This window comes from Strongylocentrotus purpuratus, unplaced genomic scaffold (genome assembly GCF_000002235.5).
Source record: "Strongylocentrotus purpuratus isolate Spur 01 unplaced genomic scaffold, Spur_5.0 spur5_scaffold_5, whole genome shotgun sequence".
NCBI lineage: Eukaryota > Metazoa > Echinodermata > Echinoidea > Camarodonta > Strongylocentrotidae > Strongylocentrotus > Strongylocentrotus purpuratus.
The window spans coordinates 17,844,913-17,867,604 of record NW_022145611.1 but is presented as its reverse complement, the minus strand read 5'-3'; the positions used below and the strand labels follow the sequence as shown (position 1 = coordinate 17,867,604).

General features: G+C 36.1%; 2 protein-coding genes across 2 annotated transcripts; both read left to right on the top strand.

Annotated features, from left to right (window-relative positions):
* The first annotated feature begins 496 nt into the window (after positions 1-496).
* Positions 497-13,164, top strand: LOC100889564. The gene is made up of 16 exons (XM_003728372.3): positions 497-1,134; positions 1,985-2,169; positions 2,609-2,679; positions 3,057-3,220; positions 3,806-3,918; positions 4,586-4,695; positions 5,296-5,398; positions 5,688-5,774; positions 6,263-6,405; positions 6,853-6,962; positions 7,896-8,065; positions 9,156-9,262; positions 9,628-9,769; positions 10,626-10,709; positions 11,171-11,280; positions 11,746-13,164. The coding sequence occupies exons 1-16, from the start codon at positions 816-818 to the stop codon at positions 11,786-11,788; spliced, it is 2,061 nt and encodes a 686-aa protein (XP_003728420.2). The 5' UTR covers positions 497-815; the 3' UTR covers positions 11,789-13,164.
* Positions 13,165-15,906: 2,742 nt separating this feature from the next.
* Positions 15,907-19,601, top strand: LOC579266 (monocarboxylate transporter 12-B). The gene is made up of 4 exons (XM_030998887.1): positions 15,907-16,382; positions 16,883-17,020; positions 17,922-18,812; positions 19,279-19,601. The coding sequence occupies exons 1-4, from the start codon at positions 16,193-16,195 to the stop codon at positions 19,398-19,400; spliced, it is 1,341 nt and encodes a 446-aa protein (XP_030854747.1). The 5' UTR covers positions 15,907-16,192; the 3' UTR covers positions 19,401-19,601.
* Positions 19,602-22,692: the final 3,091 nt, after the last annotated feature.

Genomic DNA, 22,692 nt, shown 5'->3' with positions numbered 1-22,692 from the left:
AAAAAAATCCAAAGGGGGGGGGGGGGGGGGGTTTACACACATAAAAATACCTAAGGGGGGTTCAACCCCCCCCCCCCCCCCCCCCCCCCCCCCCCCTGCGTACGCGCCTGGTGCTCAAGATTGTATGATGTATAAAGTGAAACAAATATTGAAATCATCTTTGACAATGTAATTACAATGTAGGGGTTTACCCATGTCTAAAAAAATGTATACTTTCGACAAATATTTTTTCCAGTTTTATCTAATTGTCAACTTGCCTGATATAAGTACATGTAGTTTAATGTACTAGTATGCGATGGAGGGTAGCGACCAAGCGCAACTTTTTCTATTGTTAGTGAAAGTTACTTCCTAGGGCATTTTTGGAGCTTTTTACACACATCAAATTGGCAATTCGCACATTGGCGTACTTAAATGAGCTATCTTCATTCTAACTATTTTTTTCAAGATTAGTTAAAATGATTATTATAAGTCAAATGTAAAATCATTCACACGTTTTCAGTTATTATTTCTAACTCTCCCTATATAGCTTATCGTAGAGAAATATTAGTGATATATTTTGCTGCTTGTGTGAAGAAATATTGCGACACAACTTAGGAGCGGCTTTTCACTTGTATTACGATTGTAGCGGGTAACCATTTGTGAACATCGTCAAATGTATACACCATTAGAATATTTTGTATTGTGCGACCATAGAGATATAATACCATGTGTGCGACTAACTAAACGTGACGTGAACAAGGAGGCGTGTCGAGGTTCGTCATCCAATATACACGAATCTTTTTAAGCTGAACAAGACTTAATAGTGAAGAATCAACATGGAATGTGAAGAGCAAGGTATCATCGATTTACTTCTCAGTACCAAGAAACTGGACAGAGATAAGGGACTGGTAGAATTGCATACGAAGTGTCAGCGGAGCTGCGCCAACGACCAAGCCGAGATCGCTGGCGTAGAGAATTCTTTGTTGTCCGTTGTGAAGGATTCGCGTTCGAGCTGGGAGGCTAAACATGGTGCTTTATTGGGAGCAAAAGTTCTTAGTGGTTTTGACGGAACCTCTGAACTATTCTTAAAAGAAATGCAGAAATATGCAATGCATCTTCTAAATGACCAGGAAGCACGTGTGAGGATTGCAGCAGGTAAATAAAATAAATAACACAAGACTCAAGAGAAGGTGATAGAATTAGAAGGTCGAAACAAAGAATAACAACATAGTCTAAGGAAAGACAAAGAGAGAGAGAGTGATAGAATGATAAAAACAAAGAATAACATAAGAAAAGAGGATAGAATGAAGAAACAAAGAATAACAAGGAAAGACAGAAAAAAGAAAGTAATAGAAATGATGAAAAACAATTATTAACGTAAGAGAAGGTGATGGAAGGAAAAACAAAGAATAACATAGGAGAAGGTGATAGAAGGTCGAAACGAAGAATAACATAAGGAAATACAGAAAGAGAAAGTGATAAAATGATAAAAACAAAGAATAACATAAGAGAAGGTGATAGAAGGTCAAAACAAAGAATAAGGAAGACGGAAAGAGAAAGTGATAGAATAATAAAAAATAAAAAAAACATAAGAGAAGTTGTAAGAAGATAGAAACGAAGGATAATATAAGGAAAGACAGAACGAGAGAGTCATAGAATGATCGGAACGGATGCAAATGACTGCAAAATGTGCCAATCTTTTGTCGATATTTTCATAATTTCACACCCAATTCCAGGGAAAATTCTGTCGCTGGGTAATTTTATGTACCTCTTTCCATTGGGGATATCAGATTTTCGAACTCTTACCAATTTACTATATACATGTACTAGGTCTGTTCAAAGAAACAAAAGGGATTTCATGCATTTTGAGTCTATAACCTAGTTCTTGCACTGCAGACTAGTAATATACACATGCCCTTATTATATTTCTCACTACAAACACATTCTGTCAATTTGTTCTTTCTCTCTTTTATATGTATATTTTTTTTTATTTCTTCTTCAAAAGGTGAATTGCTTGGATCACTGAGCAAATGGCTGGGGACTGATGTTTATCTGCAGTGCCAGGAGGCAATACTTGAAGGGGTGAAGTCCAACCTAGAAAGAGCCCCTCTCAGTGACTCATCTCTTGAAGAACAGGCCCAATTTGGACATCTTGCGGAGAAGCTTGGTGGAGGATCAAGCCCAGAGCATGTAAGGGACAATGGGTTAAATACCTAATGCTTGTCAAAGGATAGCAATGGCTGGTTCAATTACAGAGTATGGCCTATGCCGCTTAAAATAAATACGAATCTAGAACACTTAGAAAGTTAAAATGGATAACAGTTCCTGCTTTAACATTTAAAGACATATTTCTAGTAGATGAAAAGCCGCCTTTTAAGGCATTTATTACTAATTTACTACCAATGAACATTATCTAACTCACTCAACTCCATTTTATTATTGTAATTCTGTCATAAGTTGTTAATTTGGTGTGGATAAACATAATTGTTTAATCAATAAATAATGTGGCATATTCATAATCATCAATCAGTTGCTAATCTAATTCACTGTTCTATGCAAATTTTAAGGAATTATTATTTCATCACTTAAGGCGCTAAAAAGAAAGTATGAATATATTGATCTATCCTAGGCTCGCAGCAGTAACTCAGAACAGATATTTCATGACACAGCGGGATGGAAAAATCTGGAAACATGGATGAGGTGAGCTTCTGTTTATATTTTCATTATCATGTTGTTTAAAAAAATATTTATGGTCGGATGTTTATGAGAATGTAACAGTACCGTTCCTCTTATTTCCATGATATTCAATATTTTGATAGCAAAATCCCAGACCCTTCTTAACTTTCCGCTTCCCAAAGTTTGTAAACCTAAAAGCTAATATGGAAAGATTTAACATAAGTTACAAAAATCATTGAAATTATGAAATGCTCAACAAATAATCTCAATTAACAGTTATTGTTTTGTATTGACTATCTGTTTTGCCCCAATACTATTAAGATATAAACAAATTTGTGGTATTAGATCCATAAAGTCTTTCAAATCACATGGATGAAATGATATTACTTTTGCATTCGCAGATGCTTGCAGTCAGTGATTGAAGGATGTGGATCAAAGTTTCTCCCTTTCATCAACCAGGAGCTTCTAGACCTTATATTTCAGTCTCTCACCCATACCAATCGCTTTGTCAGAGAGACAGGCTATTATGTTTGTGCCACTCTAGTCAGCTGTGGTACCTCCAATGGTAAGCTTTTTAATGGTTATCCATTTCATCTCTCCCTCGTTTACTCTGCTGTGTGTTATAGTGGTAATAGTACAGTGTTCATGCTTGACAAGACCTTTTTATGATGCCTTTCTTTTATTTTGTTGGTGACACAACTTGATGAGATTTGTTTGCTGTCACTACTAAAGATATGCTAAACTAACTCTTCTCAATGAAACTATGTATTTATGAGTCTAATGTAAGTAGGCTTGTCCCCAATGATTAATTCTTTCCAGAAATCATAGGATTTATAGCATAAACAATACCGATAATGAACTTGAAGTATACATAAGAGTGCCTTTTTTTCTACCTAGTATCTTTAAGAAACCCTAAGAGAGCAAAGTAAACAAATTTAAGACACTAAATTTTCCCTTACTCTTCCTCTCTTTATCACTCAGAAAATTTCCATTAATATCATTTCTTCAAACAGTTTATGAAAGATTTATAATTAATACAATTTATGTCAATATTCTTCAAAACTTCTTACATAATACCTTTTATTTTGGGGTGTTAGTGTGGAAAATCCAAAATGTTTATATACATGTATGTCCCATCACTTCTTTGTAGCTGAAGATGATGAGATGGAGCTGAGTGAAGGACAGACCCATAATACCATCCTGGTCCATGGGGATCAGTTAGCTTATCACTTTGCTCAAGGATTGGCTGACAATTGGAGTCAGGTAAGTCATCTGAATAATATAGTCCACTCTGAAGAATAAATTGGATTCATCATCATCATCATCATCTTATTCTCCCCCCACTATTTTGGATATCAGCTATCCCATGGGTAGCAAAGACATATAACTAAACTGGGTACAGGAGCACAAGAGTGAAGCTAAAGAGTAACATCAAGGCAATGGACTGATAACAGTCGATTCATGACTTGTTGTAGTCATCAATGACAGTGAAACATCGATAGACTGATAGTAGAATTGAAATATCTAGAGTTGATTGGTTGATGACTGGAAATATATTGATTTGATTGGTTGATGACTAGAAATATATTGATTTGATTGGTTGATGACTGGAAATTTATTGATTTTAAATGATATTCCTTGCCCAAAAGTTGAGTTTCCTTGATTCATCATCATCAAGGAACAAGAAAAAGTGAACATATTTAAATTCACATTTATATTTACCAGAATATAATTAAGCACATAGTGAAATCCTTAAGATACACGAGAGGAACTAGTTCCCGATTCAGGGGGAGAGAGTGAAAGAGGAAGAAAAAGAAAGAGAGAGAAAGAAAAAAATGAGTGTTCAAAATAAAAGTGAATTAAAGAAAGAGAAAGACTTGAGTACCATAGTACGTTTTTTCTAGAAGGATATTTTTTTTGAATACCTTAGGTTCGCTTGGCTGCTTCTACTGCAACCAGACAGTTCCTGCTCAATCTACCCAATGCCGCTGCTCATCAAAGGTTCTTTCCTGCATTACTACCTAGAATGTGTCTGAACAGGTATTTAATATAAATTAATATACCCATATTAATATGATCATGTTTTTTAAACAATGAAAGTGTTTTTAATGGACTGTATGGTTGTACTGTAGCATCTGAGAGAAAGCAGGAGATGCAGCTCTTGGACATTGCAGGAAAGGAGAAAGATTTTTTAAGTGTCTGATAAGTATATGAAAATTCCAAAACAATGTAAACATTTGAATTTTGTTCACCGTACATATCCTAATGCAGGACTCAACAACATGGTTCTGGTACACAAGGACTCCGTATTCTTAAAATATTATAATATAAACAGGCCTAGTAAACATGGGCCCCCAATATTTCGCTTAGAATCCCACATGTAAATAAGTCAGTGTGAAACCCTTTATGCATCCCTTTAAAGCACCACTGCACTAGCTATAGCTACTTGCGCCCTCTATCTAGCAAATAATGCCTAATAGGTGACCATTGCCCCCCCCCCATGGTCCCCTTTTTCTAATGTTAATTGAGAGCTGATTTGATGAGATAACCACCTGTCAGTGACCATGCAGGGAGGTCTAATCCCTTCCGGCCAAACTAGTGCAGATGGGCTTTAATATCTTTTCTCTTGTCTTTCTACAGGTACTATGTAGCAGAGGGAGTGAGGATATACTCCCAGGAGACTTGGCGTCAGGTGACTGGCTTGCATGGCAAGGAGCTGGTAGAACAACACATCGGTCATGTTGTATGTTTCTTTCTTGAAAGTTTTTTGCATTTAATCAATAAGAATTGCTTTTAAAAACTGCATTTAAATTTCCATCCTCTATTAAATTTGATCTTTACTATATACTTTTTTTTTTATTAGTAAACACCAATCACCCTCTCTACATTTATGAATAGAAAAAGAAAAGGTCAAATTTGATACATGTAGTAATAGTGTGCAGCTTCAAAGGTCAAACCTGAATACATAAACTGACTTGCCTCACTTTTTTAATTTTTTGATTTATTTTTATTTGTAATGCTTGTGTTGTTAGGTGGAGTATTACATTGAAGCAAGTGATGCAGACAACCATGCTGTAAGGGAAGCGGCCTGTGCATGTATTGCAGAGCTTGGTGCAAAGGTAAATCTTCTTCTTTTGTAAAGTTTTTTATTCATCTTTTCTATTGGACCTAATCTTGTAGTTTTGAGAACTGTATTTCTGGTTCAGTGTGGTGCCAAAATAGCTTGTTAGTTGAATATTTTTTTCTGAAACAACAATTAATTGGAGAGCACATGATATTACCATTAATTTGAAATCAGATGGTTTCATAGAGTGAGCTCTATTTATCCTAAACATTGTTTGATTCATGAATGCTCAAGTATTTTTTTAGAGGGGAACATAATTTTATTATCAGTAAAATCAATATAGACTGATGAGTATTAGCTCATTCTAGCAATAGATAACTAGAATTGAATAAATCATGTAGAGAATACAAACATTTATACAAGACAATACAGCATTTTTGGGGGAAAAAAGGCAGAAATCTTTTTTTTTTAAATTAATCAATGAAGAAGAACCTCCTGTATTGAATGCAAAACTTTGTGTGACATTATATATCCATATTCCAGATAGAGAAAGATGTAGTACGCGAACATGTTCCTCGCCTACTAGGCACTCTACTGGTATGCTTCAGGGATGACAGTTGGCCAGTCAGAGATGCTGCCTGTATTGCATGTGGTAACTTCATCAAATGCTTTCCAGAGGAATCCAGGTAGGTGCATTATCCTAAAATGTCTCCTATTATTCTTGGATATATTCTCACACATCTTGATGGTTATTTAAAAAAATCTAATATTTTCTCACCTGGTATGAATGCTATGAGAGTGCTGGTGAAAAGGACATATCTCTTTGAAATGCAAGGGCTAAAACTAATCAATTTGATACTGGCATTTTGAATGTCTATAATATAGGAGTAATTTTTTCATCCAAAATTGTGCATCTCATCATTACATTATCATGTTGTTCTTTTCTTATTTTCATCAAATGTATGATATCACTATTACTAAAAGGTTCGCTTTCTATGCCCCTATCACAAGGAAATGACCATGAATGGAAAATGAATACCAAAATATCTAACATACAGTGATTAGTGATGAGTTGTCAGTGACCAATGGGCAAGACCTTTCATTCAGTCTTCTCTCATTTGTTTTCATTATAGGCAGAGCCTGGATGCTCTTTATCCTCTCTTCTATGAAAACCTACAAGACAATATTCCATCTGTAAGACAAGGTGCAGCGGCTGCTCTAGCTAATGTCACAAGGGCTTATGGTGAGTATAGGATTGGGATAAATCAGAATATAGCACCTTGCATTGCCACATTTGAGTCCACTTGTATGCAAAGCTGGGTGTACACCTGGGTAACATAGAAGTATTATTAACAAAAAATAATATTTGCCGGCGTAAAGGCCGCAGTATTTTTGGTAGAGAAAATATCAAAAAGTCGGGGTGCGGCCTATGCGACGAAAGAGTAAAAAAAAATTTAAAAAGTACGTCAAAACTAGCACGAATTTGCACATATGGGACTAGATCTACGAACGGTACAATAACTATACATTTCCACACATCTTACCGACAATTTTATCTTGCATTGTTTACATGAAGACGAAAATAAACTTCCAAAAACAACATCTGCCAATAGATCTTGATCTAAGTTCGTGCCAATGCATTGCAAAAGTAAAAGAAGGGCCTGTTTAACGGAGCTGCCGCGAAGCATCCAGCACGCGAATTCAATACACAAGTGAGAGGCGCAATGTATACATCACAAAAAACTTCTTTTTTTTTTTTTTTTTTTTTTTTTCAAATGTCAGAATCGGGGTGAGGCATATAAGGCGCTGCGGCCTTATCATCGGCAAATACGGTATTAAAAAGTTTTGTGGAGATGTTAAAAAAAAAAAAAAATCATGGTAACAAGCAAGTGCTTCTCAAATTATATGTAATGGCAGGTTTATTTTAATACAACATTTGTTACAGAGTTCTAAGACCATTGTATATTCTCTTAATCATATATTTTGTCAATTTTCGCCCCTTGAAGTGTAACAGTATGATCATGAATAGTTTGATGCAAATTCACTTATATTTTTTTATTTTGTCATCTATGAGCAAGTGATGTAAATAGGAACACCTATAGCAGTCAATTGTCTTTGAGCCTAGTAAGTTAGAACAATATTATGATATTTCCTTCTTTTGTCAATTCCTTCTCAGGTGAAGCTGCCTCAAGCATTCTCCTGGCAAAGGTCTCAGAAGGCATCAAGGGTTTGGAGAACCAGCCCAAGACGTCTGAAAGATACAGTGGTCTCGAAAAGGGTCCAGCCACATATGGACTGGTCAAACAGCTCAGAGATAACGACATGGATCTACATTCAAACCAACAGGTAGATGCAGGTTTTGTCCTCTAGTAAAAAAAAATAAAAATAATAATAATAACTATGTCTTATCTTTAGCGTGCCTCTGTATTTAAAAAGAGAACCCAGTTATGGATTATTCATTTTCAATGGCATTTTTTTTCTTCACATTTGCATATGGTGCAATTATGGTATTGAATCCTTAAAATTAAATTTAACAATTTCTTTTAATTTTCAGTAAATGAATAACAAGATACTAATGATAACATTTTATTTAGTAAATGATGATTTAATAATAATAACAACATTTATAATGCGCACATATCCGCCCCGAGGAATGCTCATTATTACTCCGGCTATAGCTGTTTTGCCATTGCATTAAGCATTTCAAGGATTTAATTCCGGCCAGGTACCCATTTGCATCACCTCGGTTGAGTGTGGCAAATGTAGATCAATGTCTTGCCAAAGAACATTAGTGCTGTGATGGGACTCGAACAGCAGACCTTGTGATCGAAAGTTCGGTGACGTATCCACTCGACCCAACACCTCTACTAAGATCATACGTTTAATCATGCAGAATGTAAAATAGGAACTATGAATTTATCTGTCATGAAAGATAAAAACACACGACACAACATAAGGTCACCAAACTATAAGTCGGTCACCTTCGAGAAATATACACCCCAAAATATTATCTGGGGCACAGGATGTAATCTACCAGCAAGGAATTCATCTGTCATGAAATTAACAAGAAATCAATAAGCAGAGCATCTTCCTACATTCCATCTGTCAATCAAGGAGTGAAATTGACTATTCAAGCATGTTGAAATTAACAAGCAAACTCCTTCTGCCTTCCTGTGAAATGTACACTAAATCTGTAAACAAGGAGGAATTTAGGTCACAGTGTGCCCTTTAACAGTTGCTACCTCTTGATACATTGCAAGTTGTAAACTACCTCTCTTTAGAAATCTAGCCATGTGATTGGTCGAAATTGGAGTCGTGATTTTAGCCATGCCCGCCTACCGGTCAATAGTCTTTCATGGTAAGAAAGAGTCGTCACTGTGTGTCCATCTATATTATTCTATGTCTTTCACATCGTGATGATTTTGTTTCATTGCAGATGTATTCCTGTGGTTCCTTGGCTCCTAAGATGGGACGTGGTCGAGAGGGAGGCTGTATGGATCACAAGTTCAGAAGACCACCTGAAGCATGGGAAAAGTGTGATGGGTAAGTCCCTTTCTCTTCTTTGTGTCTGCCCTAGAAGCCTGTATCCTGTTGATGGTGTTTAACTTTTCCTTCTTCACACCTGTTGAATGTGTTGTAGGTGTTCTAGTAACTGGTAATTAAAACAAATAAAAAATTGGTAGCTGATATCATAAGTCATTTTGATAAAATTTGAGTCACTCTTGTTGATATTGTCACATGTGTACCATATGTAGAGCTGTCACATTAGATTCATGAAAATTTATATTAGTTGTGTTTGAACATAGCCTAAACTAAATCTGGTATAGTTTCCACAAATGTCTTATGAGAAGACTTGATGTATGGTATTTTATGTTGATAAGATTATCATATTGTGATTATCTTTACAGATGCATTCTTCTGTTATCTGAGCTCTCGGCTATCCAATCTCTAGCTGCTGAAGTCGCATCATCACTCCCACTCGTGGCAGAAGCAAGCAGAAAGCAGGATTACCCTCAGCATGTCTGTCTTCTAGAAACTATCTGTAAACAGGTAAGCAGGTCAACTTAGCATAACTGGGCAGTGTTTCATAAAGACTAAGATCAACTTTAAGTTGGACTTAAATATGGCAGGCTGTTCAAGCCACTATTTGCTCTCACCATTTACTGGCATTTGTCTCTCAAGGGATCTGCAAATCATGGTCACAAATCTACAGAATTTATATTTTTTGATAATTCATTATTGGAGAAGAAAATATTATCTAAAGATTATAATGGGGAGTGCAAACAGTGGCATGAACTGCCTGCCATATTTAAGTCCAACTTAAAGTTGATCTTAGTCCTTGTGAAACACTTCTTTGTGAAGTGTAGGAAAACACATGTAACAATTCAATAGACCAATTTACTAACATGTTCAAATTTTATCCATACTTTCTAAACAAGGTTGGTCTTGACAACTGAAAGCTTGCCCAAGCCTTGTCTGACATAGCAACAAGTAATGTATGCAGACTGGATTAAAAGTATTGTGGTTAATTCATTTATAACGGGTTAATGGAATAAGTTTTCACTAGGTCCCCAGGAAAGAAACATTCATAAATGTAAACAGGTTAGTGAACTGGTCTATTCAGCGATGTACCCGAGTCATACCACTAAACAGACTCTAAACTGACTCTAAACTGACCGATTATTGGCTATTTTGTGTTCTGTACTTTTTTTTAAAGGGTTTATTATCTGTCTAGGAGCAGTCTAGTAGGTATGCTATGGTTTGGGCAAAATACGTGACATAACACAGGGCTTTGCTTATCTGTCAGTTCATAATGAAGCAGTTTTACTGTGCTTTATAAAGGAAGAAATACATTTGTGATGTTTTAAGGATCTTATATATATTTGTTATCCATGTCTTTATACAGCTACCAGCTTTAGGAAAGAACCTGGGGAAAAGACACTTCAAGCCCCATCTGGAATTGTTCTTTGATCCCATATTTGAAGCTTTGGTAAGAAAAGCAATCTTTGTATGGTCTCTTATTTATCTTTCTTAGTGCCTTTCTTCTTGCATATTTTAGTATTTTTATATATTTTCTTGTTTTGCCTTTCTCTCTGACTGCTTAATTTCTTCTTCTTTCAATATGTTATGTTATTTATTTTTCTTTTCATTTTAAATTGACCTACGATTTTTTAGCAAAACCGATAATATATGTTCTGGAAATGATCATCGAATAGGTTGAAAATGGATGAGGATTTTAAGTTACATTAATGTCGCACTAAATAATTGATTGATCATTCTTCATATTCTATCTCTGTCTCTTTGTTATCCGTTTATCTCTTTCCATCCATCTATTTCCTTGAATCTCTCTCCCCACCTCTCTCTATTTTCATTATCTCTCTCTCTCTCTCTCTCTGTCCCTATATCCATGTTTCTTGCCCTCTCTCTCTCTCCGATTCTCTCCCCATACAGAGCTGCGACAATGCATTGACAAGTACAGCAGCCGGTCAGTGTTTAGATGCTTTGGGTAACTTTCTTGGCCCTAACATCCTCAGAGGGAGAATAGAACAGTATAATCCACAGTAAGTCATTATACCATGGGGTAAATACTTACATGTAGTTTGATTTACATTTGTTATGGGATTGATGATACTGGTACATGCTTTTACTAATGAAAACTGGTATCATATCAGTGCAATTTTTGTTTAAATGTACGTACACCTATACTTATATACAAAATACTTGTACAACATCTACAATTCATTCTTGTACCGGTACTTCAGATATTGATATTTTCTGTTTACTGTAATACATGGCTGCCACAGGCATTCATTTGTTGCCAGGAGGATTTCTATTTGGGGGACCTTAAAACTTATATTATGAACTCAAGTGGATTCTGTATTTGAAACTTGGGTATAAAAGTGTACGAAATGCATTGTGTACCCAATTTAGCCTAGAGAGATTATAGTTGAAGATTGACATTAATAATTTTTCTATATTTTGTTTCCCCTATTTTCTCTCTCTCTCTCTCTCTCTCTCTCTCTCAGTTACTTGTCGAAAATGAGCATGGGATTTCCTGGAAGGCCATGATATGATTGCAAGAGAGTGATGCAGATTACAACCCTTGCTATGCATCTATGCATCTTTGCATCTTGATGCACAAGATGAAACAAAATGCACAATCACACAAAGCTAATAACCAATCAGAAATCACACATTAGCTCTCAATGAATGAGGTTATTGTTCCTCTTTTTTTTCTTTTTTAGAGAGGGAAATGTGAAATAAATGTTTTCATGTAATGTTGCGAATGTAATGCAATCGCAAAGCTGATAATTTAATGTTTATTACTTTAAGAACAGAACATAGTTTTCTTTGTACTGCATCATAATGTACAATTACGGATACATATCAGAATTCAAGCATTGTCCTAAATAATTATCTTACACTGTGTAATCCAAAAGCTTTCAAGATTCTCTTTTGTGTGTGTGTGGATCTGGCAAAAATTTGATGACATATTACCTTTGGCTAATTTGCAATGAATAATTGCAACTGGATAAATGGAATAATTTATGCATAGGCGACTGTAAAACATGTATGCAAACAAAGTTTGACTTCACAAAATGAGAATGAATCTATATGTACATGTGGTATAAATCATTACAGATGCACAAATCTAGACAAGCATAATGTGTTGTAACCATGAAATGGAATCATTATCTACATACCGCCATTTGTAAAATGGAAAAAATATTATATCTTTATGAATATGATTAATTGAATCACGATGTCCATACATTTTGTTGTTGTAGTAAATTGCTACAGATTTGAAAAAAACTTATGTGGAAAATAAATGTAAACTGCATATACAAAGCGAATAAAGTGACATGTTGTACTGTATACTCATGTATGCATCTATGCCGCCATCATACTATTCAAAATGGATATTTTGATGCTATTAAAATACAGCAAGCCTGGTTGAAATTGTTATGTTATGTTTTGTTTTGTGCTAGTAGATTACCTAAATAGCAACCATATTGTATTATTGATGTTCCTATAAACATTTCCAGAGTTGCTCATTCTTATGTCAACCTTCAGACAAGAAGGGGCTTTAAAATGAAATGAAATAGGTAATATCAAACAGCATTTGGGATGAGATCCTTTTGATGAATTGGTAATTTATATTTGACCCAGTCAGTGAAATGAAAGGAAGTTTGATATTGTTTTGTATTGTTTGTTTCTTTTTATAAAGTCAATAGATTACCAAAATAGCAGCCATATTGTATTATTGATGTTCCTATAAACATTTCCAGAGTTGCTCATTCTTATGTCAACCTTCAGACAAGAAGGGACTTTAAAACAAAATGAATTAGGTAATATCCAGCAGCATTTGGGATGAGATCCTTCTGATAAATTGGTTATTTATATTTGACCCAGTCAGTGAAATAAAAGGAGTGAAATGAAAGGAATTTTGATATTGTTTTGTATTGTTTGTTTCTTTTTATAAAGTCATCTTGATTCATGTAATGATACTGCATGTGTGATTGTGTGACCTACTGTAAAAGTCGTACCATGGCATACTGTTGATGCCCTCAGTCAAAGTCTTTATTAACATCTATGATACAAGCTCGCTCACTCTCTCTCTCTCTCTCTCTCTCTCTCTCTCCCTCCCTCTCTCTCTTTCGCTCTATCTGGTGTTCTGCCAAGGGCATGTCCACACACCAAAGCCATCTTTAGTTCTTTCTTTAGCCTTCTTTAGCCTTCTTTTCCACTGTGTCACACGACCTGTCACCTATCGGCAGTACAACTTATTTACACCATATGTATTGCGCCATCTATCTTGAAAATCTATCATGAAAAACTATTCTGAAGTTGTGAGTTTAATTACCGCTTAATGATGTATCATGATTTTAATGATAAAGAAACGAACATTTATGCTCATTTATGTTGTTTACAGTTTCCGATATAATAAAAGAGAGAGAGAGAGAGAGGAAGTCATGTAAATAATGAGCCAAATAAACTTCTTTTATTTGTTGGAGAGGACAGACTTGATTAATGTGGTTAATTTGTTTGCTCATATTGTATTCATAATTGACCTTTAATTAAATTTAATTAAATTGATTGATAATGAAATCGGAGGATGAAGCAATGTTTGCCCTTCTAGAGTATGTATGATATAATGCTGAAATGAACATTACTTATTCTAGTCATGTACTACTGGCTTCGGTGCATGAAATGTATTATGAGCTATGTATCAATGCCTGAAAATTAATTATCTCATACTAGCTTCTCTTGTACATTTCATCTAGAATCAGACAAGCCAGAAGGTTGTTCAAGAAATATGCTTTGAAACAAGGGGGAAATCCGTTGTGTAATTTACTGTACTTTACTATGCCTAAGGGGGTTATCTGTAGACACTTCTCCAAATTGAAAATTTTTCATTGCTATTGGCAACCTTCTTCGTCTTATGTCACATGGCAAAAATTGTAGCAAGAGCAGTGCATTTATGATTTCATACATTGATTTCGTACTGAAACGATTCCAATATTTTTGTTGAATTGATACGAATGTAAAATAAAAAGAATATAATACACATGGAATGCTTGTCTACCTATGCCTATATTCATACTGGATGTATTGATGCTAGCAGTATTCTGTTGTGATGGATGTATCTAAAGTTTTGAGCTGTAATGGATTTAAAAAAAATCTTAAGTGTGTGAGACAAAAAGAAATTAATATGATAACAGCACCCCATCCCCTACCTCAGCTGGAAACAAAAAAGATAAAGAAAAGGAATGTTAATTTCTCTTCTTTTTATCACAATATTCTAATCTTCACAATAGTCAAACTTCTCTGCATATGATCAAAAGTATTGTTAAACGATTTTACAAGTTTTGACAAAAAAAAGTGAGATATATGTTTCACTTAAAGCTGTGGAGATAAGGTGGTTCCAGGACCATGAAATTATAAACGAAGAGATGAAACACTTAAAAGAAAAAAGAGCAAGAGATGATTTTATTATCAAAATAATAAGGTTTTCTGTACCCTTCTTGAACTGGTTGATGGTTGCTCTTGATTTCATGAGACCTTGTCGGATGCTTCACCTTTTTTTATCATTTGTATATGATATGTACAGATGCTTTCTGTTTACAAGCCTTTTGCTTTTTTGTAAGGTATCCTTTCATATATAATTTAGTCCAAAATAGCAACAAGTAGTGTATGCTATGACATTTGTGTTAAGATTTTTTTAGAGGTGCTATGAAAATGTATGAGAGTTGAATTAAGAGGTGTAAAAACCGAAAACTCTAGGGTAAAAACAACATCTTCAAGTTTTTTCAACACATTGTTAAACTTATCTGTTATTCACATAAGACAGAGGGAGTGGATATGTGGAGAAACATAAGGAGGTAAAAAGGAATGAGTTTTATATTTAAAGGTGTGTTGGACTCCTGGTTGGATCATAGGACAAAGGTCCTTAAATGCAGTTGTATGTTGGTTGGTTGTTGGTTGTTTCCGAAGTTTCCGTCCCAATCTAGTTCCAATTTGAATTGTATAGTTAATGACATGAGACTCTACCACTTTAATACATGAAAAAGACATTGTCGTCTGGGCTATTCGACAGGACCCACACCCCTGCCACACCTCCGCCCCACCCCCGTCACATCCCAAAGAAACTGGTACATAATAACTATAATTTCCAAAGACTAAATGTAGAACTGAAGGAAAATGGAGGGGTCGATCTGATTACAGTAGGCTGTCTCGTCATCCTCTCTTCTTTGGAGGGGAGATGACTGTAATTGTTTGTTGGATTGGTTTTCTGTGGTGTCAATATTCAATGAATGGTACTTTACTGAAGTCGGAACTTTTATTTGAATACAATACCAATTATTTTGTTATGAGCATTGTTCGAGCACTCGACTGAACTGTGCACGAATATATAATCAACACGTGAATTTGAGTTTTTGAAAGACCACTCCACACAGCAGCCACTACTTTTGTTGGTAACATTCCGCCACGAAACAAGTGTACTTGCTTTTGTTTTCAAATTTCAGTATTTTTCTTCCCAAACATCCAGGTGACGAATTATTTGACTCAATTTCACACAATAGCATATCTGTGCTTGCATTAGTTGTTGGTATTTCGGGCCAGCCTCGGACAGTCTTCCAGTCGTCAAGAGCAACTTCTATTCAAGGAGTGTGCATACATTAAATATATTCATTGGCTGGTCGACTGAAATTCAATACGCCGTGTTATGAATAGGTCGCACTCGAACCAGGTAGAAAAACAAGCAAATACAGAAATACATGACTGGATTGAGAAATGCATGTATAATCTTGTAACAGATTGTCGGCAAATCTCTGGAACATTACAAGATTTTAAGCCAGTATTTTCTGCAATTAACCAAGCAGCCCTGTAGCTCATAGAGATACTTGTAACATAGCGGTACAGCTCGACGACTACCTTCAAAATAAAAGTGAAGATTTATAGTCGGTAATCATGTCGGACCAACTGTCATCTTCAAGGGTCTTCGTTTTCGTCATGGCGCTTTTTTTCATCAACTTCATAGAGATGGGTGTACTGAAGAGCTTTAGCGTCCTCGTTGATGACCTCGTCATCCAACTCAATACCAATCTTGGTACAATCGGACTCATCGTCGGCATCTACCACAGCTTTACATACGCCCTAGGTATGTCTTCATCACAGTCTATGATATTCATATACCAATGCATAGATAAAGAGGCACATAATGCTTGAAATTGCATGATACGTTGTTTACCTCTTAAACCATCAGATAATCGTCGAACTCCATATACAAAAAGGAGCGACAAGTCGTTTAAAGTTTATATCATTATTCCAGAAAGTTCTCTGTAGTCTTTTTTGCAATCCAAATGGTGGACCATTGTTATTCTCTTTCTCTTTAAAAGTATATTATTGTTTATCTTGTGAATAATTGAAATAAACATAGCCCATTAAAATGGTTTTGGAGTCTTGGGATCAACGGGGTGAGGGAGGGGGTGATTATATTTCTTCTATATCTTGTCCGTCTGTCTGTCCTTATCTCTTCTTCTGTCCCTGTCTGCTCCTTCTTTTTCACTCCGTCTATCTCTCTCATTTTAAGCCATAGAACCGATAACGAAATTGTTTTGTTGAATAACATATGTTTCTCTTCTCTGTTCACCGACATAGCACCATTTATCGCACCGTTTGTGAATGACATGAGCGTGACTCTTATCTCTGTCGTCTGTGCAGTGGGTTCCATTTCACTCAGCCTAGCTTACTTAGCTTCTGACATCATCCAGTTTGGTTCTGTGTGTCTACTCTCGGGTAAATCACCTTAAAAATTGATTTTAGACATTATTTTATAATTGTTTGTCGTCTTTAAAGAAAGACTAAATCAATCGGCCATCATGCATAATGAAAATAGAAACAAAGTCATCTTGATTTTGGAGGGAGAAAACAAATTGTATTTGTGAATTGTATTTACGAGAAACAACTGTAGTTTTATAGTATACATGTGGTCAGTGGCGTACGCAGGATTTTTTCAAGGGGGGGGGGGTTAACATTTTGAAATCTGGCCAAAAATTTCGCAACGACTCAGCCCGCCGCTGAATAAGCGGGGGGGGGGGGTGGTAAGAGGACACTTTTTTTTTTTGGTCTAGAAATTTGAAAATTTGATATTTTGCTCCGTAGGGGGGGGGGGGGGGTAAGGTCATTTTTTTTAGGTCAGCCATTGGCATAATCTCTCTCAAAAATACACATAAAAAAAACCTAAGGGGGGGGGGGGTTAACCCCCCCTGCGTACGCGCCTGCATGTGGTTGTTTGACACACTAATGATTGACCATGCTACAACAAATTGTGTACAGTATGGCCCGAATTCACAAAGGAGGTTTATCGACAAACCTCCTTTTGTTTCGCCAAACCTCCTTTTGTTCTTTACAAACCAGGTCTGTAAAAAAAACGCGTAAAAACGCGTCATAAAATGACGTACGAAAACCAAGGTTTGTCGACAAACCTCCTTTGTGAATTCGGGCCTAATAGTTTGTAGGCCTTTCGAGAGGTTAGGGTAAAACATTTGTCAACATAATGAACTAACATTTTATGTGGTTCATGTTATTTACATTGAAGACATTATTACAATTTTCGATGTTTCTTACTATAATAAATTGTTATTTGGACCAAATAAATATTCTCTATAATGATTGTCTATCTCTTTCTAACTTTCAGGAGTTTGTTACTCAGTCGTCCGTCTAGCAGGAGTAATCCTCTTCTACAAAAATGTCCGGGAAAACTTCTCCATTACCTTTGGCATCGCAGACACCGGCAACGCCATCGGGATGATGGTTGTACCCCTTCTGACCGAGTTCCTTTTGGAGACCTACGGTTGGAATGGTACCATCCTTCTTCTGGGCGGACTCCTCCTCCAGAACTCCATCTTCCTATTGCTTATGAAAGGCCGTCCCAGAGAATCGGAAGATGACGACTCTGATGTCCGAGAGACATCGCCAAGCTCCGTTGATTCCGAAGTGGATGACGATGTCTTTGATGAAGACGATGACCTGCTACAACGTAGACGCGACGACGGAGGATCTCGTTCCGCCACGTCCTCAGCGTCCGTATGGAGATGCTGCCACTGTGTCTACACGTACTTTGGCCTCTCGTTGTTCTTCGAGTACCGCCACACTGCCGGGGTCATGTTCTACATGGTGCTTTCTGGTATCATTAACACATCCTGGCTCGTCTTCCTCATTCCTCATGGTGTATCCAGAGGCTTCCGTCTATCCAAGGCTGTCTTCCTGGCAACCTGCGGAGGATTCGGCAATGTTTTGGGTCGCGTCGCCCAGGGACCCATCGTCGACCGGGAGTGGATGACATCCCTCGATCTCACCATCATCTTTACGGTCATCAATGCAGTGGTCTTTCTCTTGGATCCCTTGATCATTGACTTCGTTTTGCTGTGCATCGCAGCGTTTGTGGGAGGACTGGCCATCGGCTCAAGAACAACGCTTACAGTGGTGATCGCTAAGGAATACTTCCCATCAGACTCGTTCTCATTGGTTTATGGATTACAGTGCCTGTTCTACAGTGTAGGTGAACCACTTGGAGGTATTATGGCAGGTAAGTATTAATTCTCTCCAAAACTCAATTTTTTTTGTTTCCTCATTTATATTGGGTAAATTTATGGTTTCAGTGAGAGCCTTTCTTATATTAAAGCCGTAGGTTATGTAGGTATACTCCAAATCATCTTGTCAGTTTCCTTCATCTCATAAAATATGATAAAAAGCAAAAATTAATAGCCTACTGGATAAGTATTGTTTTTTCTAAATGGAATAATAATCATCCTCGAATAGGGTGACGAAAGCTGATGGTAAACGCGGAATGGCATTTCCCCCCGATACTATTGTGTAGCCTTTGTAAGTTTGTACAAAGGTGTTTTTTTTTTTTTAATGGCATTTTCATATGATTTTTCACAAATTCCCTTTTTTGTTATCAAAAAGTTGTACTGGTGATTTTCTTTTCCATATTACACTGTAAGAGTTTTTGATGAGTATTAGTATAATGCAAATATTCTTTCTCTTTTCAGGATGGTTGGCTAGTAGAGTAAGCTTCAGCGTGTCTTTCATGGTGTTGGGAGGAGTGGAAGTCTTAACTTGCTTGATCTTGATACCAACACGATATTTAGTCACTAGAAATACAACGACTTAGTCCTGCATTTCACCCTGATTAATGCCAGAAAGAGCTGGATTGAACGTCCATGAAGCTGCACCCCCACTCTTCAGGCCATCAAAGTACCCAAACCAAAAGTGAACTGTGATGAGGCGTCTGATGCATGTATGTTTATCATACCTATCACTTATATATCAAGTCAACCTTCCAGGCATTAAGAGTATGCTCATGATACCATTTTTTTTAAAAGACGTAAAATATTTCCCACGAGTAGTTTCATGATCCTTCAAATTGTCAGATTTTAGTACAAACGTACCGAATCCGAGGGTAAATCGCCCACTCCTGAAAACTTAGAAGAAAGGTGTAGCCTGTTATCCGTTTGAATAGGTCCAATGATAGTTATTTGTCTTATCCAACAGAATGGTTATAATACACCTTTATGAAATAACTTGCTTGCTTTTCTTCATTCTAAAACAAGTTGGCCGGTCACTTTACAAAATGGGAGAAAGAAGCACATCTGCAAACCTCCCCCCCCCCCCCAAAAAAAAAAAAAAAATCGTTGCTATCCCCCTTTTTTTAAATTGATAAACATTGTATCTAACATTTTCCAGCTACTTATATCCTACGTTATAGTAAATGCTGCAATACCAGTAAAAGGGTTATGTTCTCTTTGATGTGTCACCTGACCGTTTGATTTTCATCTTTATTTGCCGCTCTGTATTTGCCGCTCTTTACCTAGGTGTAAGAAATGGGTTCCAGTGTGGGAAAAATCATTACATGCTTGACCGGGCTTATGCTCCTATCTGCTTGGCTTACATGAGTAAAACCGTGGAAAGCGGCCGGCTTTATCAATTGAGTTATCGTTATTAATATATAAAGTCATCAGTTGCGTGAGATTTATTGATGGTTCATTTCAAGAAGGAAGCCAATCGAAAGCGAAAATGAGAAAAAGAAAAAAGAGTTTCATTTACTCACCAGTACATTTTGACAACCAATGGCTCATATATGTCAATTGAAAGGAAATATCAATTGTATTCATTGAGGATATTCATATTTTCGTAAGTTTGTTTATTATGTCATTTATTGAGCTTCCCCTACCTATGAGGTGATAAATCATGTTATGAATGACATTTCCCTCTCTTCTAATTCAATTGAAAATTCACTTCCTAATAGCTTGATCTGTTCAAATTGCAATGTGGCATGTCGTCTTGTGTTACTCATGAATTTTGAGTCACATAGGTGTTGTTTTTCTATGAAAATGTTCCCATTTCGTGGTTTAGGATTAAAAAAATTTATCTTTGCGTGTTCCAACTTGTTTTTTATTCCAAGTTCATATTGCGCAGTTAGGGAATAAGTTTTTTCGTATTCTATGCTCTTCACAACATTACTTAATGGTGATGGAAAAATACTGCATATAAGGAATTTGCACTTAACGTTGACGTCTTTGTTAAGAAAGGCATTTTAAGGGGTACTACGGGTAAAATATCATGTAAAAAATACACATGAAACCCACTTTTCTATTTGAAAAAGTTGCCCTTTGGCAAGAGAAAACATTTTTATTTTGTTCTCTAGATTGTGTTCTTATATGACGATGGACTAATTCAAATTGTTTATTGATAAGAAAATTTATATTTTTTTGTTACTTAATGGTAACTGTATTCTAAGCGTTAATCTTTACATTTGAAAATCATGAAAGCAGAATATTTGATTAAATCAGGATTGCCATAATCCTTTCACAAACAGAAAAAAGAGTAAAGGCTTTGATTGAATGTTGTTATTTGTTTTTATTGTACTGTACGTGACGACAACAAAATGTATTTACATAATGTAATCAAATTCTCATTTACATGCCATGAGTACATAAATGTAAGCGAATTAAAATTCTCTTTTATAACAACCAAATACTTTACACAAAAAATACTCAATATATTATTTAATAATACATATTACAGAGTTATCATATATTTTTTCTCATAAAATGATTTCTATACAGCATGAATCGGATAATACAAAGGTGTTCAAAACTCTGGTATACCCAAAACCAGTTCGGGTAGGAAACATCCCCCCCCCCCTTTAAACTGATGAAGCCTATGACTGTATTTTACTTGAACTGCTGAAAATCAAGTACATGCTTGTAAATACGCTATCAGGTGACCAATACTTGATCCCATCTTAGGGACTTTTTTACATTACGGATGAAATGCCTTCTGAAATTGCCCGGGTGCATCGAATTAGTTTCGAACTCAGGGACCTATCGGTTAAGAGATCACTACTGCTCAACATGAGCCATCACGCCTCCACCTCTATACTAGCATGACATGGATTCGATATGATAAACATGGGGTGGGGCTGCTTCAGTCGTAAATAATACTAACTACAAAGACTAGGGCTACAGCCACTTGCTGAAAAAGCAACAAACATTACTGTGAAAAAAGTGCAACCCAAATTACCATTTCCTAAACCAATCTCACACCTGCGCCATATCCAAGCCCTGTGGGTTTGTTGTACCTAAAATTGAGAAGACTGTGGGTATTATCATGAGTACCTGAATTTTTGTTTGTGGGTTTGTGAGGATCTACTTCGTTAATCATCAAAATGAGGAGGAAAAAAATTGTAAGGGAGCCTAAATTGGATTGATCACGGGGAAAGATAATGCAGGAGGCAGATGGCTGTTTCATACGAAAATTACTCATAGTTGGCCAGAAATTGTGAATTTCAGCACATGACGTAAGTTTGGCAATAGGTGGTCACAAGTTCAATTATTTTTGGCCACTGCCGTACTCGTTATTACAAAAGGAGTTACATGGATTGAGAAAGGAAGAGAGTTTCTCTTCAGGCTACATGCATGCCTTGGTGATATCTTATGAAACGCGAAGGAAAAAAGTGTGCTACTTATACAAGATGTGGATACGAAATAATGGAATTATATTGTCACCCTCAGTTCCTATTCTTGAATAAAGAGAATCATGGATGGTGAACTCGTGGGCAAAATCACACTTTTATGCGAATACGCAATCAATTTATTTTGTACGCTCTAAATTCTAAAAGTGGACAAAAGTGAATCCAGATAGCACTGTTTATAAACTTAATTAATTAAAATGTCGTCTTTTCTAACGTTTTCCATATCACATATTTTCTTTGAAACGTGTACTGTAGAAATGAAGAAAAAAAAAACACTATACGATAACTGAGAAAAAATAGAAATAGAAAAGAGCTGAGAAGCATAGCAGGCGCATCGGGATGTCACATGGCACGTCTCGAATGATGAATTTTTCCGACAAAAGATTGACACGAGAACTTGATCCGCAGTTTATAATAACCAAAAATAGAG

Coding starts and splice junctions, on each gene's coding strand:
- LOC100889564 (XM_003728372.3), top strand. CDS start 816: ATGGAATGTGAAGAGCAAGGTATCATCGATTTACTTCTCAGTACCAAG. Junction 6,963..7,895: donor TAATGTCACAAGGGCTTATG/GTGAGTATAGGA, acceptor ATTCCTTCTCAG/GTGAAGCTGCCTCAAGCATT. Junction 9,263..9,627: donor GCATGGGAAAAGTGTGATGG/GTAAGTCCCTTT, acceptor TTATCTTTACAG/ATGCATTCTTCTGTTATCTG.
- LOC579266 (XM_030998887.1), top strand. CDS start 16,193: ATGTCGGACCAACTGTCATCTTCAAGGGTCTTCGTTTTCGTCATGGCG. Junction 17,021..17,921: donor TTCTGTGTGTCTACTCTCGG/GTAAATCACCTT, acceptor TCTAACTTTCAG/GAGTTTGTTACTCAGTCGTC. Junction 18,813..19,278: donor ACTTGGAGGTATTATGGCAG/GTAAGTATTAAT, acceptor TTCTCTTTTCAG/GATGGTTGGCTAGTAGAGTA.